The sequence below is a fragment of the Eleutherodactylus coqui genome, chromosome 1 (assembly GCF_035609145.1).
Source record: "Eleutherodactylus coqui strain aEleCoq1 chromosome 1, aEleCoq1.hap1, whole genome shotgun sequence".
NCBI classification, from domain to species: domain Eukaryota; kingdom Metazoa; phylum Chordata; class Amphibia; order Anura; family Eleutherodactylidae; genus Eleutherodactylus; species Eleutherodactylus coqui.
This window is the reverse complement of record NC_089837.1, coordinates 322,378,472-322,396,509: the sequence shown is the minus strand read 5'-3', so window position 1 is coordinate 322,396,509 and position 18,038 is coordinate 322,378,472. Positions and strand designations below refer to the sequence as shown.

General features: G+C 41.8%; 1 protein-coding gene across 1 annotated transcript; it reads right to left on the bottom strand.

The window, feature by feature from the left end:
- Nucleotides 1-2,228: 2,228 nt before the first annotated feature.
- Nucleotides 2,229-17,629, bottom strand: GJB3 (gap junction protein beta 3). Its single transcript, XM_066575057.1, has 2 exons — nt 17,503-17,629; nt 2,229-4,500 (listed from the first exon to the last, which is right to left on the bottom strand). Exon 2 carries the CDS (start codon nt 4,484-4,486, stop codon nt 3,680-3,682), a length of 807 nt encoding a protein of 268 aa, XP_066431154.1. The 5' UTR covers nt 4,487-4,500; nt 17,503-17,629; the 3' UTR covers nt 2,229-3,679.
- Between the last annotated feature and the right edge of the window lie 409 nt (nt 17,630-18,038).

Genomic DNA, 18,038 nt, shown 5'->3' with positions numbered 1-18,038 from the left:
CTTGTCCACGTGTCTGTTGCTAAGTGGACCTTGGCAGTAACCGCGTTGGTGAGGGCGCGTACAATGTTGCGGGAGATGTGGTCGTGCAGGGCTGGGACGGCACATCGGGAAAAGTAGTGGCGACTGGGAATCGAGTAGCGCGGGGCCGCCGCCGCCATCATGCTTTTGAAAGCATCCATTTCCACAAGCCTATACGGCAGCATCTCCAGGCTGATCAATTTGGCAATGTGCACGTTTAACGCTTGAGCGTGCGGGAGCGTGGCGGCGTACTTGCGCTCGCGCTCAAACAGTGGCGCTAGCGACGTCTGGACGCTGCGCTGAGAGACATTGCTGGATGGGGCCGAGGACAGCGGAGGAGAGGGTGTGGGTGCAGGCCAGGAGACGGTAGTGCCTGTGTCCTCAGAGGGGGGTTGGATCTCAGTGGCAGGTTGGGGCACAGGGGGAGAGGCAGTGGTGCAAACCGGAGGCGGTGAACGGCCTTCGTCCCACCTTGTGGGGTGCTTGGCCATCATATGCCTGCGCATGCTGGTGGTGGTGCCTCCCCAGCTGATCTTGGCGCGACAAAGGTTGCACACCACTGTTCGTCGGTCGTCAGGCGTCTCTGTGAAAAACTGCCACACCGTAGAGCACCTTGACCTCTGCAGGGTGGCATGGTGCGAGGGGGCGCTTTGGGAAACAGTTGGTGGATTATTCGGTCTGGCCCTGCCTCTACCCCTGGCCACCGCACTGGCTCGGCCTGTGCCCACTCCCTGACTTGGGCCTCCGCTTCTTCGCCCGCGTCCACGTCCTCTAGGCCTACCCCTACCCCTCAGCATGGTGTATTACCAGTAGTGCAGAAACAGAACGCTGTAATTAAATGTGCCGCTTATTGGCCTGTGGTTGGAGGCTGACTTCACTTACGGAACGCCAGGAAATAATTTTGCGCAAGCCTGCTGTAACACTTAGCTGGCTGCGTATGAATTTGGAGAACTACTACACCCAGCAGAGACCCAGAACACTGAGGACACTCACAGGCAGCCCAAATAGATTTTTTTCCCCAAATTTTTTTGCAAAGGCCCACTGCCTATATTCAATCAATATGTCTTCTGTCCCTGCCTAAGCGCTTCTGGCCCTGGAGTATTACTGCAGGGCGCAATGCTCTGCACGGCCGATATACCAAAAAAAAAAAAATGTGCAACACGGCAAAAAGCAGCCTCCACAGTACTGCACACGGTTAGATGTGGCCCTAAGAAGGACCGTTGGGGTTCTTGAAGCCTAAAATACTCCTAACGCTCTCCCTATAGCAGCTCCACCAAGATACCACTTTCCCTCCTCTATGTCAGAACGCATCTGTGGCGAGCCGCGGGAGGGGCCGATTTTTATATTCGGGTGACACCTGATCTCGCCAGCCACTCACTGCAGGGGGGTGGTATAGGGCTTGAACGTCGCAGGGGGAAGTTGTAATGCCTTCCCTGTCTTTCAATTGGCCAGAAAAGCGCGCTAACGTCTCAGAGATGAAAGTGAAAGTAACCCGAACATCGCGTGGCATCTCGAACACGCTAATACTCGAACGAGTATCAAGCTCGGACGAGTACGTTCGCTCATCTCTAAATACAAGGCTAATCATGAATTTATTAGGAAAGATTTATCAGTGCTATAGTAGGATGCCTACTAGAGATGAGCGAACGTACTCGGTAAGGGCGATTTCGCAATCGAGCACCGCGATTTTCGAGTACTTCACTACTCGGGTGAAAAGTACTCGGGTGCGCCGGGGGGCGGGGAGAGGCGTGGCGGCGTGGGGGGTAGCAGCGGGGAACAGGGGGGAGCCCTCTCTCTCTCCCTCTCCCCCCCACTCCCCGCTGCAACCCCCCGCACCGCCACGGCGACCCCTGAATTTTTTCGCCCGAGTACGGAAGTACTCGAAAATCGCGGTATTCGGGCGAAAAAGGGGCGTGGCCGAGCACGTTCGCTCATCTCTAATGCCTACATGGGCCTCACTTATCTAAGGGGAAATGAAAGCAGAGCTCTGATTGGTTGTTATGGACAATAAGAACCATTTTTCTTTTAGCTGGCTTTGATAGATGAGGTCCAATATACCAAAATTATGTAACTTTGGTGTAATACGTTTTGCTCAACTTGCTAATATTGACTGGCATACATTTAGACCAGTTCGCAGCTTGTACTTAATTCTGTAATTTATATTACTAACTTTTTTCATTTGCAAATGAAAACTTCAAATTAAAAAGTCACTTATTTAAAAAAGCAATTTTAATAAAATATACATAATTTATAAATAATAAATACAAACGGAGTAGAAAGAATAGTTTTGTGTCTGCTTATTAGCGTAAACATCTTACGTACAGTTGATTAGCTTTGCAGTTTGTCTGCATGGACCTGTCCATTTTCTCTCTGATAGATGCATTATAAGGCCACTTTCACACACACCGCTTTTTACCGTGATTAGTGCAGCATCCCAAATGCCGCACTAACTGCAGTACAATGCCATCATAAACCAGTGCTTGAACACGGCGTTTCTAACGCCTCCATTTTCTAGCGCTGTCTGCTCTACTTTTATGAATTTTTTAAGGCACCTCATTACTCATCACAGTGATGCAGTGCATTAAAAAACGCTGTAACATGCATTTAAAAACGCTGCGCAAAATCACGGTAACATGCCACGGTTTTGTGTGGCGTTTTCTCAACACGTGTGTGAGAGCAGCCCAAGTAAAGATAAGTCATTTCCCTTCCCTACTCTTATCCTTTTCTTTTGCATTCTGATAAAGATTATTCAATATAGATCTACATCTGAACCATCTTGAAGCATAATGGCTAGCCTAGTAGCTATAAGATATAAAACATTACATATTATAGACACAATTTTATCCATAATCTGTACAATATTTTCTACAGAACTAAAAATATCTATGATAGCAAAACTATGATGACTGAGTTATTATAGGCCAACCAGAGGAAGTTACTGAGGACCTTGTAAACTCTGCTATATGGTACCCACTAGTCATATCATTAATGAGAAATAAACCAGAAAGTGATTGATCCCAGCAGCTGCTCATCTGTAAGTGGTAAAGTCCTCTCTGAACCCTGGGTGAGCTCTGCCGTTCCGAAATCTCAGCCCACTGAAGGATCTTCTATTTCTCCAACCTTGTAGAGAAACGTGCATCTGAACGGATCTGAGCAACATCTGTCTTGTGCAACAAATTAGTGTCCACTTAATATAGCATAATAATAGAATGTTTTTCTTCTTCTTCAACTCCTAATATCATCAGTAGTTCATTATATCAGTCCCGTTTTGGTCAACAAGTGTATTACGGCAGTAAGTATAATACTTTCATTTGAAGGTTTCCATTAATTGTTGAGTCACATCAATTTGCAACCAAACTATGAAATGCACATTATAGTATCTGTAAAGCATTGGTTTCACTAGCAGACCATGATATTTTTCATCTATCTTTTTGGATGAATTTAATGCTTTAGTGGTAACTCCATAGTAGAACATTCCACCATTCTTTTGGCAGCTCTGAACAAAGAAGGTTCATTTAAGTAAAGTCCTCAACTCAAAACTCTCAGTATGTCCCTCCAATACATTAGAAAGACTACCAAAATAGGAGGTAGTACAAGTTCTGTGAGCTGGACGACTTGTTAGACTGTAGTTTAATATATTTTTGAAAGAGATCCAAACATTTTACAAAGAGGTTAGATTGGGTGCAGAAGCTCTGAGAGAGTCCACTGTTTTGTTAAGTGGTTTCTTCTCTGAGGCCTCTAAATGGACATGACACTGGCAGGTTGATGCTTTACTGTAGGTAACTGAGTGTTTATTGGTCTTCTTATACTTGTTAGCACAATTGATAGCCCTTTTACAAATGAGGTAGACTACCTCACAAATATTTAGGATAATGCAGAGGGCTGAGGCTGCTACCATGAAATAGGTAAAAACCCTCTTCTCAGTTGGTCGAGCAATGTAGCAATCCACAATATTAGGGCAGGGATCCACGTTAGTACACTTGACAAGTCTTGGTAGGTCAAAGCTATCCCACATTTTATGAAGGATGTACAAGAATGTGATTTCAATTCCAGTTTTGAAGAAAAGGCTAAAAAGGTAAGTCCACCACAGGCCACCATGTTTTTTGCCTGTGTTTTCATACAATTTATGGCAGTCATTTCCATGTTTTCGCCTGTTCTTTTTTTCTCGGTCTTCTCTGTAAGCAACATGCATAATGACCAAAAGTGAAGGGCAAGTCACAAATATAAGCTGTAGAGCCCAAAGGCGGATATGAGAAATAGGGAAGTAGTGGTCATAGCAAACGTTGGTGCAGCCTGGTTGTCGAGTGTTACAATCGAAATCTTTTTGTTCATCTCCCCATACTTTCTCTGCTGCAACCACATACACAAGGACTCGGAATACGAATACCACCGACAACCAGATTCTTCCAAATGCTGTAGAGTACTTATTCACGCCACTCAGGAGACCCTGGAATGTTTTCCAGTCCATTTTGAACTAGCTGCCTAAAGAGACAAAAAGACAACTGAATTAATTTAGAATAGACGATGACTGGATTCACTATAATGCATATATGTTTTTTTATGAAACAGGCAAACCATTGCTATAAAACATTGTGTGCATTCTGTAATACAGTGTATAATTAAGGCCTCTTTTTTATATGTCCAGTCCTCCAGTCTAGTATAAAAATGCCAGAAGGAAACTGATCACACAACTAATCGGAAAGTCTCTTATTGGCTCAGTTTTGTGTCCAGTGTAATTAGTTTTCCGATGGAAGTCTCCCTGAGCTGAACAGAGAAATGTTAGATGCAATATTTCTCTGTCCAGCTTATGGATACAGAAGAGGTGCACAAAGGGCATAAGTTTAACATCAGTTATGTCTACTTTGAGCATAAAAGTTTTGGTTAGATACAACTATTATCAGTCCAGGCTTTTAGGGGGACATTTATTAAGCCCTTTATGGCATAAAAAAAGCTGCAAATTTTTGCACAAGCAAACATTTGCTCAACAATTTTGTGACATTTTGGCTTTTTGCACCGGTCTTGTCACTTTTGTAAAAACAAACAAACAAAAACCATGGAGAAGTGGGCGTTGCTACCTGGACTACCAGATTTATATATAGTTTACACCAAAAAGTGGTCGGACCATTTCTGTGTAGGCACATGGAGGTGCCGAGATGTGTCCAATATATGAAGAGGTGGTTGCCTTTTCATGTATTAGGTTCATTGTGTGCTGGGGAAAATTATACTAAGACCAGCATTGGAAATTCTGGGCCTAGTAAATTTCGCCCATAGTGTCTAGAGCTACACATGACTCAATCTATATACAGATAGTGTAATTGATGTCTCACACTTTCTTCCAGTCACATGCTGTACCAGCTTGATTGTAGTTTCTTAGCATTCCTGAGATGGTTTTTATTCCTGGTATATTAGTTGTTTAGCTGTAAGTGTAGTCAGCAGGCATACTGGCTGAGGTACATACCATTATTATAGCTATATATAAAATTACAACACTGTCAAATGCTCATTAAGTCTGATGGTATATCTGATTATACTCTGCAATCCATAATGTTTAAAATTACAAAGGCCTTATACAATGAAGTGATTCAATTTTTGTACAATTGGCATCATTTTGAAAGTAAAATGTAAATACCTTCGATCTACACGAGAATTGTGTCTTCTATAGTTCACATAACTTTTGATCTCAGAAAGGTAAAACACTATGGAGTATACAGTGGATATAAAAAGTCTACACACCCCGCTTAAAAAAATCATTTGTGATTTATTTCTAGCTTCAATGTAACCCATTATCTGTACAATTGCATTGAAAAACAAACTGAGATCTTTTAGGGTAGGGAATAAACTAAAATAGTGTGGTTGTAAGTGTGAACACCCTCTTATATTTGGGGATGTGAGATTTTCCAAACATTTTTGTAGTTGCATTCTTCAGCAAAAGCCACGGTTCGCAAAAAGTTCAAAGGGATCTGATTGTTGAGAGGTATCATCAGGAGAAGGGGAACAAAAACTTTCCGAGGCATTACACATACCATGGAACACAGTGACGACAGTCATCAAGAAATGGATTAAATTTGGCACAATGACATTACCAAGAACTGGGCTTCTCTAAAAATCGGATGAAAAGACCAGAAAAAAATTGGTCCTGGAGGCGGCCAAGAGGCCTACAGCAACATTAAAGGAGCTGCAGGAGTTTCTGGCAAGTACTTGTTGTATAGTGCATGTGACTATGATCTCCTGTATTCTTTATATGTCTGGGCTGTGGGGTCAGGGGCAAGATGGAAGCCTTTTCTAACAAAGGAAATCATCCAAATCTGGCTATGTTTTGCCAAGCCTACATCCAGTCTGCCAAAAGTATGTGGGAGAACACTGCACATCACCAAAAGAACACCATACCCGCAGTAAAGATGGTGGAGGCAGCATTATGCTTTGGGGCTGTTTTTTCTGCTGCTGGAAATGGGGCTTTAGTCAAGGTGGAGGGAATTATGAACAGTACCAAATATCAGTCCATTTTGGCACAAAACCTTCAGACTTCTGCTAAAAGCTGAAGATGAAAAGAAATATATCACCTTTCCACATGACAGTGACCCAAAGTATACTTCCAAATCAACAAAAAAATGGCTTTGCAGAATAAGGTCAAACTTTGGAAAGGTCCAGCCAGAGCTCAGACCTGAATCACATTGAAGATGTGTAGGTTGACCTGAAGAGGGTGATAGACATGAGATGCCCTCAAAATCTGACAGATTTGGAGCACTTTAGCAAGGAAGAGTGGGCAAAGATTGCCAAGTCAAGATGTGCCATGCTGATAGACACCTACCCAAAAAGACTGAATAATGTCAAAGTCAAAGGGTACATCAATAAAGTATCAGTTTTAGTGTGTGCATATTTATGCAACCACATGATTATAGTTAACTTTTTTATTTTTCCACCCTAAATGATTTCAGTCTGTTCTTGAATGGAATTGAACAGATAACCGGTCACATTGAAGATATAAGAAATAAATCTAAAATGCTTCATCTTTGTCAGATTTTTCTAAAATGACAAAAACATGATATTTTAACAAGGGTGTGTGGACTTTTTATATCCACAGTATGTATTTATATTGTCCCTCAAATGTATTATAGTCTTGTTAAAACTGTCACCGTGCACTTTATTCATCAACATGCTGCACAAAACACAAAAATGCCACGTGTCATGAAATTCTCTATTGCCTGATGCATCTATGACAAATCTGCCTAACCAGTCATGTGCATCAGTTCACATATACAGTATTTCAAATACATCACATTACATGGGACTATTTCATTCTCCTTTGTAACAGGAATATACAGTAGAAATCTCAAAAACTAGTGTAATCATATCAGAAAAATGGTATGCTACAAGTGCCAATGACTCTAGCTCATGTCCACCACCTTATGGTATATAACAGAGTAGTACTGTAGGGGGAGGAAAAGCTAATAAATCGAACAATGCTTTGTATTACCTGAACAGTGGTGTATTCCTACCTACATCTGCTATGTCGTATCTGTGTCTACCAGTGATTAACCCACTGACTTCTATGAAATATCTCATCAATAATTGTGCTGTGTTCCAGTAACCTAGTGGGACTGGCATCTGAGATTCCGTACTACTTATGGTGATGTTGTCACCTCACGTGCCAAACTGGATGTGCACTTGGCGTTAATTCTATAAGGAAGAGAGAAGGCCACGTGTTGGGGTGCGGCCTCACTCGAATAGCAAGAAACTCTCAATAGTTACTGAGAGCTACGGGACGAAAGAGGAAGCGAAAGGCTAAAAAGCAGGAAGCTGAAATAATTGCGTAGATCTGTACAGTTCCTATATCATTACTAAGTCTGAATATGCAGCTTTATATTACGTTTTGTTTTTTTTAATGTACATGTAATAAAATTTCTATACTAATAAATAGAAAGTAAAACACGAAATGGCTTACAATTAGATTATTATTCTAGCTGCAATCAAGTACATTTTTGCTTATCTTCATTTATACACATACAGTATAGAAAGGAACATTACACCCAGTTTGAATAAACACATAAAAGAGATTGGCCATTTTCATATCCATAGTAAGTCTGATAACTTTATTTGCTTTTCAAAGTACTGTGTCTATGAAAGGTTTTTTTCTTTCTTAAGCGCTTTTTTTTCAAAATGCAACTGAAGCTTGGACTTTTCAGGTGCATAGTAAAATGGACTTAGATTAAATTAAAGAGGACCTTTGAGCACTCCTGACATGCCTGCTTTAGTACATACGTGTACATTATCAATTCTGGAGCATCTTTTATTTTAACTCTAAATCGTGCTGTTCCTCTGTTATTCTTCCTAGAAATGTTAAAATATATTGGCACCTGCATGTTAGGGTGATTTCACATCTGTGCTAGAACCTCTAGTCGGAGGTTCCATCACCGATCCAGCTCAAAATACTTTAAGAGAAAGCACTGCATTTAGCATTTTTTTTTCTTCCGGCTAAAAGTCGGGTAGCTGAGCAGAAGCCGAATGGACCACATTATATTCAATGGGGTCTGTTTGGCGCTGTTCATTTCCATCCTGAGACTGAGCTATTCGGCCACAAGTCTTTCCCTTTCTTGCTTCCCGAATGGAGCAGGAAAGCAGAACCCCAGGCGCAGATGAGAAACCATCCTTACCATTCCCCTTTCATTGGGAAGATTTGCACCTCTTCTGCGTTAGACTCCCACTTCTAGATTTAACGTAAAAAACTACTAGTAGATAAAGAGAACCAAATAAGATGAGTCAAAAATATTATAATTGGTCACTTATGTATTGAGGAAAAATGATGCAATATCACATGTTTGCGAGTGGCAAAATTAGATGAACCTTAAGGATGAGAAGATAATTTGAAGGTGAAATTGGAGTCAAGTGTTTTCAATGACAATCAGGTGTGGGTGGATGACCTGTTTTATTTAAAGAACAGGGATCAATCAGCGTCCGATCTTCACAACACACCTTTGTGGAAGTGTATTATTGCATGACGAAAGATGATTTCTGAGGACCTCAGAAGAAGAGTTATTGATGCTCATCAGACTAGAAAAGGTTACAAAACTATCTCTGAAGAGTTTAGATTTCACCGGTCAACAGCCAGACGAATTGCTTACAAATGGACAAAATGTAAGACCATTATTACCCTCCCTAAGAGTGGTCAACCAGTAAAGACTGATATCAATGGACTTGTTCTCAGGACCTGCTCTATCTACCTACGTATTGCGCAGCAGAAGCCCCCATAGAAGTCGATGGGAGGTGTGCAAATAAGCAGGGGAAGGCGTGAAACACAGTGCAAAACTAAAAATTTAATTTGCACCCTATCACCCTGCTCTGAGGTTAAGCATGTTCCATGTGTGTAAACCCTCCAGCTGTGCAGTCACTACAGGCCATGTCTTGTTGAGTTCCCTGCATTTCATCATGATGACACAAAGGTTACATTGCTGTACCTTTACTCAGGTTAACATTATACTTGGCAAGGAGTCGAGCTGTTTGCTCAGTAAGAGGCAAAAAATATGCACTGGAGACAAGTATCTGGGTGTATAATGTCGTTCATCAAACTTGCTGGGCAGGTTTCTGCAAAAAGAATTCTTCACAAAGGATGAAAACAAGAGAAAAGTAGAGAATAAAGTAATAGAGTGGAACTTTGAATTACTAATACTAGGTTAGTGTAGTTCACCTTATTCTTGTCATGCTATGACCTCATCGGTAATTATGTTTTAGATAATGAGTGATGATAAGAATAATAAAATAGGTGAAATAGGATTAGGGAGTTGGTCTCTTCATAATGGAAGGTTAACTGAGCACTGAGCTCCAAGTCCAAGCAGTCTTGCATAGACAGCACCCTTTCTGTGCTAGTTTTTTTCTCACGCCCAGAAACACATGTGTAGGAGGAGAGTACGTGTGTGTATTGTGTCTGTACAGTTCACAGGATGTGATAGACATTTGTAGCAAAGAACTAAGCAGCAGTAATGAATGTATTGTGTCTCTTAACCCCTTTGTGACCAAGCCTGTTTGCACCTTAGTGATGGAGCCAAATTTAGAAATCTGACGTGTCACATTACCATAGCATAACTCCGTAAAGGTTTTGCATATCCAAGTGATTCTGACATTGTCTTTTCGCCAAATATTGTACTTCATTTAGGTGGTAAAAATAGACAGATAGTATTTGTGTAAATTTATTTTCACACCAAGCTTTTGTTTTCCTACACCAAGCCAAGATTGCAAAGACTCATAGGTGTCAGAATAATACATACCCTCACAAATGACCACATAAAAAAAAATACACATCCTAATGTATTCATTGAGGGGGGTCATGGGTATTCTGACCCCACAGTTTCCTTTCAGGAGTTAATGCAATTTAGAGGAGAAAAAATACAATTTCATATTTTAAAGACAGTTTTTTTTCTATAGTGCATATGAAAATGAGGATTTGCACCCCCAAATGGATACCCCTGTTTGTGTTCAGAAACATACCAATTGTGCCCTAATCTTCTGTCCGTATGCACAAAGGGGCCCAAACCGAAAGGAGCAGCTGGTGGCTTGAAGGTGATTTAGGCACTATTGCCAACTTGTAGAGCCCTTGAGAGGCGAAAACTTCATACAAACCCCACAAATGACTCCATTTTGAAAGGTACTACGTATTTTGACCCTACAGTTTTTGAATGAATCTAAGCATAGCAGAAGGAAAAAAATTACGATTTTCATTTTTTGGCATTTCTGTCATTTTAAAAACAGTATTTTTTGCACTGCACACATATGAATGAAGACTTTCACCCCAAAATGGAAACCACTGTTTGTCCCGTGTTCAGAAACATCCCTATTGTGGTCCTAATATTATGTCCGTATGCACAACGGGGCCCTAATCGAAAGGAGCATTTCACTTCAGATGTCTTTTAACTTTTACGTGATCACCATTATCCATTGGATAACAGCGATTATGTGACCAGTGACCGCCCACCACAGCCCTTGTCTCTGCTTCAGGGTCTCAGCTACCCTAAGTAGCCAGGAGCAAGGAAACTTTAAATTTCCTGGGCCATCCCCAGCGTCTGTGCTTGCGTCCCCCATTTGGGTGATGGGCGCATGCGATGAAGCTGAGGAAAGGTTCGCGGATAAGGGTCCTGTCAGGGGACATTGCCAGAGGCCTTAGGTAAGTAATTTCACCTCCCCCCATTGTTCAGATCCATGACAGGAGGTGAAACTTAAATTTTTTTTACTTTTACGTGATCACCATTATCCATTGGATAACGGCAATCACATGACCAAGAACTGCGTACCGCAGCCCCCCATGAAATCTCCAGGCTTTTGGCTACGTTTAGTAGCCATGAGCGGGCAGATTTTAAATTACCCTGTCAATCTGCTATTTTGGGGATAGCGCGTGCGCAGAATCCAGGGTAAGGTCCACAGATAAATCCGGGTGCCTTAGTCATTTCATCTTCCCTCATGGATATGATCCATTAGAGGAGATGAAACAAACTTTATTTTCCATTTTTTTTACACTTTTTTTTTACTTCTACATGATCTCTACAAGTTATCCATTGGATAACAGCAATCATGTCACCGGAACTGCATACAGCGATGCCCGGTAGCAGCTCCCTGATCTCGGCTACTCATACTAGCTGGGAGCAGGGAGTTTTTAAATTTCCCGGGCCTCCTGGCCTTCTGCACATGCTCATGATGTAACACCGTCTGGCGCGCATGTACAGACTCTGTCATCAGGTCCTGAAGGACCAGAAAGTTGCGGGACATCGCGGAAGTAAGTATCCTCAGCTACCCTTACAGATCTGATCTGTATGGGGAACCGAAAATGTTACTTTTTTAACTTTACATTGACCTTAATGCTATCGCCGGGATACCCCAGATACCGGCGATTGCATGACCAGGGGGGCTTCCCGCAGCCCCCCATGACAGCTCCAGGATGTCGGCTACCTCCGGCAGCTGACAGCATAGAGCTGTTACATCCACAGCCTGCAGGGCTTTAATCCCCAGAGGAAAAAGGACGTAATAAGTCTATGGGGTGGTCAGTAAGGGATTAAATGGAAAGTCCATGACTATCTTTGTTTTAATTGTTAGTGCCTTGTATCCATATCATGGAGAGTCCTTAGAGTGCTTTTACATGGGACATAGTAATCTGCAGGATGCTGTGGAATTCTGCCATGAGAAATATTCTGCACCAAAATCCACATGTCTAACATGACAATTTTGAAAGGAAATTTAAAATGACAAAATTCTACCAGTAATCCTGTTCCAAAATCCGTATTTAGACCTGCAGATTTTGGTGTGTTTTTTTGCAGTGGAATATTCTGCAGTTCACACAGGGTGGATTTGCCGTGGATTGTCTGTGGGGACCCTCCATACATCCACACGCTGCTGAAAAAAATCACAAAACATGAGCGTATACTGACATATAGTGCAGTTTCTGAGAAGGGGGTGTGAATGCTGTTTGCATGCTGGGGAGAAACACAAGAAAGAGGCCTGATGACTGAGGGCCAAAACAGATGATTAAAGGGCCTGATGACTAGGGGTCAAAGTTGTGATCTGCCAGCGAAAGGGCCCTGATGACCTGAGGGCTGAAACCAATATGTGCCATGTGGAAGGAGAGAGAGACTCCCTTCATACATGGGGTTTGGTACCTTTAGAAGCAGACATCGCTATGGACCTGGGGTTGATGACAGTACCATGGACCTGGATGCAATAAAGCAGTTAGACATGTAAGACGAGTTTAATGAGACGATAGTGTGTGCACGCTAGTGATTATGATCCACTAATGTAACTGGGGGAATATTGCCCCGAAGGGATTATAGATATGCAGGAACTGTAATGTTATATTTACAGACTATGGATATATGGAAGAGTTTTACGTTTATCATTAATACATGATGAAATGTGCAAAATGTTGAAGATGGCTATTAAAATATAATCAACACTGTGATGGGGGACAAAGCTTTTTGATTAGCAGCTTTATGCACCAACAAATGCTTATGTGAGATAGGAGATGGACTCTTTTGCACCTACGGTGTATTGTTGGTGTTCTACTCTAGCACCTATGGTGTGTGAGGTTGTCACACTGCAGACTTTCGACAATGTAATATGGAGTATGACAGGGAGTCATGAAATGCCACGAGGACATGTTCAAAGTGCTTTATGCCACTGAGGAGTTCCCCTGATGAATTTATATGTTAGGTGTGACTTAAAGTTAAAAATACGTTACATTTAAAGTTCTTGCACCGCCTTATAGAGAGAAAAAGCTAACCGTAGTTCAGTAGAGCTTATTTTAATTTTTAAAAATACTGCCTCCGCCTCCATCTGTCACGGCCGCGCCATTACAGCACCACCACCTGCTGCAGATTCACCTGAGGCATAATTTTACCGCATGGACAAATCTGTGGCAAAATCTTAACATGTCTTACAATTTACAATTTCTTCTAATTTTTTTCCAAATTTTATGTAAAACCTCATGAAAATCTCAATGTAAAACATGTTTGTTTTGCTTCCGATTTGTCCATGACGTAAAATTACACCCCTTGTTTTTTCATTTGTTTTGGATTTATCAAAAGGTGCAGTTCATCCTTTTCACTCATTTTTGTCATTGTTTTTGTTCGCATGAAATTCACGTCCGTAAAATGTGACAAAACAAAGCCATTGATTTCAATGGATTCGTTATCATGAGTGTGTTTCTCACGCGCAAATTCTGCAAGAAAAGATAGGCCTTGCCCAATCTTTCTTCGAGTTACGCGGACACATATGGCATTCAGTTTTCTGCTTTCACAATAGAAGAAAACATAAATCCTGACCATAGTGTGAACAGAGCCTTACACAGTAAGCTTGGAGGACTCTCTTACACATCTATCTACGCAAAGTTGAAAGTATTTTCCAATCCCTTAGTGTACATTCGCACATAGCAGAAATGCTGCGGATTTTCCACTGTGGAAAATTCTGCAGCAAAATCCGAAGCATTTCTGCATTAAAACACAGGGTCAAAATTTGCATCACTAGTGTGGATTTTGACTCAAAATCAGCTGCGGATCTGCAACTCATTTCAGCCCATGCAGCACTCCTCTCATCCCTCAAATACTGCCAGTACCCAAAACGCAGTGCACATCGGCAGCTGTGCTCTGCTGCCAGCATTCATGTAATTCCACTTTTGCATCACATGACCAGAGGTAGTGCTCAGTTGCAGTTCCTAGTGTGTGCCACCCTGTGGGCATGGGCAGTATTTGGGAGGTAAAAGGAGCGCTGCACAGGCTTAAATCAGCTGCAGATCCGAGTCAAAGTCCACACCAGTGGTGCACGTTCTGAGCCGCGCTGCAGTAAACTTCGTCCTCCTCATCTCACAGCTGAGCTTCTGCTGGTGACGGGGCTTTAAATACCAAAGTGAGCGCTGTGATTGGCTAATCGAATGCCAGCAGCCAATCACAGCCGATGCTCGATGAGCCAATCACAGCCATTCAGTGATGCCGGAGACCATCAGGAGGCATCGGGACACCGTGGACCAGGTGATTGATTTAGATTTTTTTTTTTGGGGGGGGGGGAAGGCCATTTTAGCCAGGGGATTGGACCCGATGACCCTGGAGGTCCCTTCCAACTCTACTAGTCTATGATTCTATGATATTTCTAATGGGTTTTCTTTCCATTATTCAAACCCTTAGAGACCATTTACACAGAATGGAATATTCTGCAACAGCATTGTCGAATATGCCATCCCTGAATTTCACTCCAAATCCGCAATGCTAACTGCGTATTTGGATGTAGAATTACTGGCAAGATTCTGCCATTTTTTATTCCCTAGCATTGCAAATTTTGGGGCTGAATATTCTGCTGTTACAGAATATTCTGTCATGTGTAAAAGGTCCCCTAGGCCAGATTCACCCCCTTGCTGGCTCACCTCCTCTCTCCTCCCCTCTGGCTGTTTGCAATGGGAGGGGACGGGACAGGGGCGGAGCTATATTTGCTTATGCAATACGCAGTAAATAGAACCCATTGATTTCAATAAGTTAATTCACACAACGCAGCATGTTGAAGTCTTTAAACGAATTAGCAATTTCAATGGCTGAAATCAGCATTGCATATTTCTTTGCGCGCGCAAAAAAGTACAGTACAAAATAGTTGCGCAAACACGCAACACCTGATGCACAAAACACGATGCAAATGTGTGTGCAAATATACATACGCTCATGTGAATCTGGCCTCATGATGCTTTCACTTGGTCCGGAAATAACCCGCATTACGCACCCAAATCTGAACCTTAATCCGCCTCTGCGAATTCTGTACCAAAAATGTAATTGTGGATTTTGATGCGCAATTTCTTGCAAAATTAAGCTCAGTACAATTTTGCAGCCATACATGGCAGTACGCTGGGCCACCACCAGCTCCAGACCTATAAAATGGCCTCTTATAGGCCTCATGTCCACGGGCGGATCAGATTCCGCATGCGGGAACCCGCAGCGGACTCCGACCCTGCTCGCGGCTGAAGACACTGTGGGTCTTCTATTTATCTGTCCGAGTCTTCATTTTCTTCACTGCAGATGTGTGCAGAAGTGCGAGCCAACACGCCGCACACATGCACAGTGGAGTTTTTTTTTAAACTCCTGCTTTCCCTCGGAATCCGCGTCCCGTCCGCAATTTAATTGCGGATCCGCACTGAAATGGAGCATACTGCGATATTTTTCCTGACCAAATCAAATCTGCATGCTTTATTTTACTTGCAGACACCCATGTTTCCCTATGGCTGGCTTGATTCGCGGATTCTGCAAATCAAACCCGCCCGTAGACATTGGGCTTTAAATTGGTGCTTCCTCCTTCACCCCACTTTCACCTGTTTAGCAGCCTTACTCCTCCAAAGCTGGATGCTGCTGAGAGGTCAGCACCTTGTACAATAAATAATCTTTATTTTAGGTAGTCTCTAGGAGACCCACTGTGAGATATAGCTGCAATATCAGGGGGCCATGCTGGTAAGGCAGTACCTCTATTAATTACAATTATTACATAAAGGGTAGTTTCACACAAGTGTATAATTGGGGCATATGGATGAGTGTCCGGATCAAAACATGGGTCTACTGATATAAACTCGAGTATCCTAGATCCCGATGCTCTGACTATGGGTCAGTAGACCCACGGTTGGGCTGGAACACTTGTCTGTATGAAGATCGCAGAAATGCACCCAAGTTACATTCATGTTATACTAGCCTAATAAAGCCTTCTATTCACAAGCAAGTATGTAGATATTAGACCGTACTGCTAGTTAAGTTTACATGAAATGAAATAAAGGGCTTATTGTAATATATTTATGTTAGAGAAATGCCTTTTTTACGTTTTGTGCAGTTTTTGGTCATAACCAACCAAGAGGTACTTTCTAATATTATCAGTATACAGGTGGAAATAACCAGAAAATGCTGTAGCGACGCTACGAGAAGAGCGGACAATATGTTGCTTGAACATGCTTCTGTGTATGCAATAAGGCTGGCATCATAGCGGGGGGTTGAGGTGCCTTTAAAACTGTTTAAAAAACTGTGCCAAGTCATGGCAAACCCGTTTTTCAGGTGCTGTCCTAACCGCACCTGAACTGCCTTGAGAGCCTTAAATGATTTTTCATAGTCTATGCCACAAACATGATAGCTTCAATATCAAGCCAAGCACCTATTTCGGGGTTAATATAATAGTCTGATAAAGTGCATTTAACTGCTTTATAATACAGTTTAGCGATTGTGCATGATATGAGAGAAAACAGAAAGAATATGCAAATGTATATTCAGAATTAAATAGGCAGATTTCAGCATAACTATAGACTGAATACAGTACCCCGAACAAGGTGTGCTCCAAGCCTACAGTGGTGTGGCTCTAAGTCAAAGAAAGGAGCCAAGTCCTTGGTGCCAGACTATGTATTTCTTGTAGTTGGCTTTAAAAGATAGTGCATTAAACAGACTTTGATTTAGCAAATGCTAAAAAGTTGGGTAGTGCATTAAACAGACTTTGATTTAGCAAATGCTAAAAAGTTGGGTAAGCCATACATGTAGTCTCATACAGTTAATGATTCTTCAAGGATCTATGTAATACTGGATTCAGAATTGGGATTTTTATCTACATGTGTGACTATAAAATCACTTCCGTTACAGTCGTTGTTCACATGCCCTTTGCTGTGCAAATTAAAGTACAGAGAAATCTGCTCCTTATCTAATGATCAGATTACTCTCCTGGTTTTCAATGATTTTTTTGGTGTTTGATCATTCTAAAAGTTTGAGAGAATGAAACGTTATTCTATCATGTACAGAAGTGAAGAAAGCGGAGAGGGCTATTATAAATTATGGTGTATGTCACACTTAGTTTAGTTTAGTATACACAGTAACACATAATATATCAGTAGAAAACAACTTGAGAAGTGAGGCAGATGAGACAATTATACAACTTAGAGAAGTTTCTCTCTGATGTTAGATATGCTAAGATTCACAGTCCCATAATATAAAGTGTTAATTGCCGGAGTCCTACCTGTATGGCAGAGAATAGAGAAGGATCGCAATAGACGTGAATCTAATGTTGCACAGCCTCAGTGCCGTGGCTCCTTCAGATCCTTCCTAGGTGTGGCCAAGGAAATACCTTTACAGGTTGTATCGTGTTAATAGGCAGAGACTAAAGAAGGTGATTGGCTCAGAGGGAAAGTAGAAAACATGTTATTTGTGTAATCTTCTAGGAATGCTTCATAGATATATGTAGTTCCCTGTAGCCAGGCAAGTCCCTATAGACAGTCATGTAAATGTTGTATGATTAGTTGCTGAGCAATAATTTGTTCTTGGCATTACAAAGGCATTGAGTTAAATAAAGCATGTATAGTACAATTTCCTGGGCATTTTGTCAGCAAAAGGACTCACGTTGGCAGATCCTCATACAAAGAGGAATTTAACAGGAAGAAAAAAAATAGGAGGTGATTTTGATTATTGCTCTGACACGTGACTCAGCATATAGTTGGTGTATAGTCACATGTTATGGTCATATTGTGGTCTTTGCTCAATTTTTGCAAAATTGCT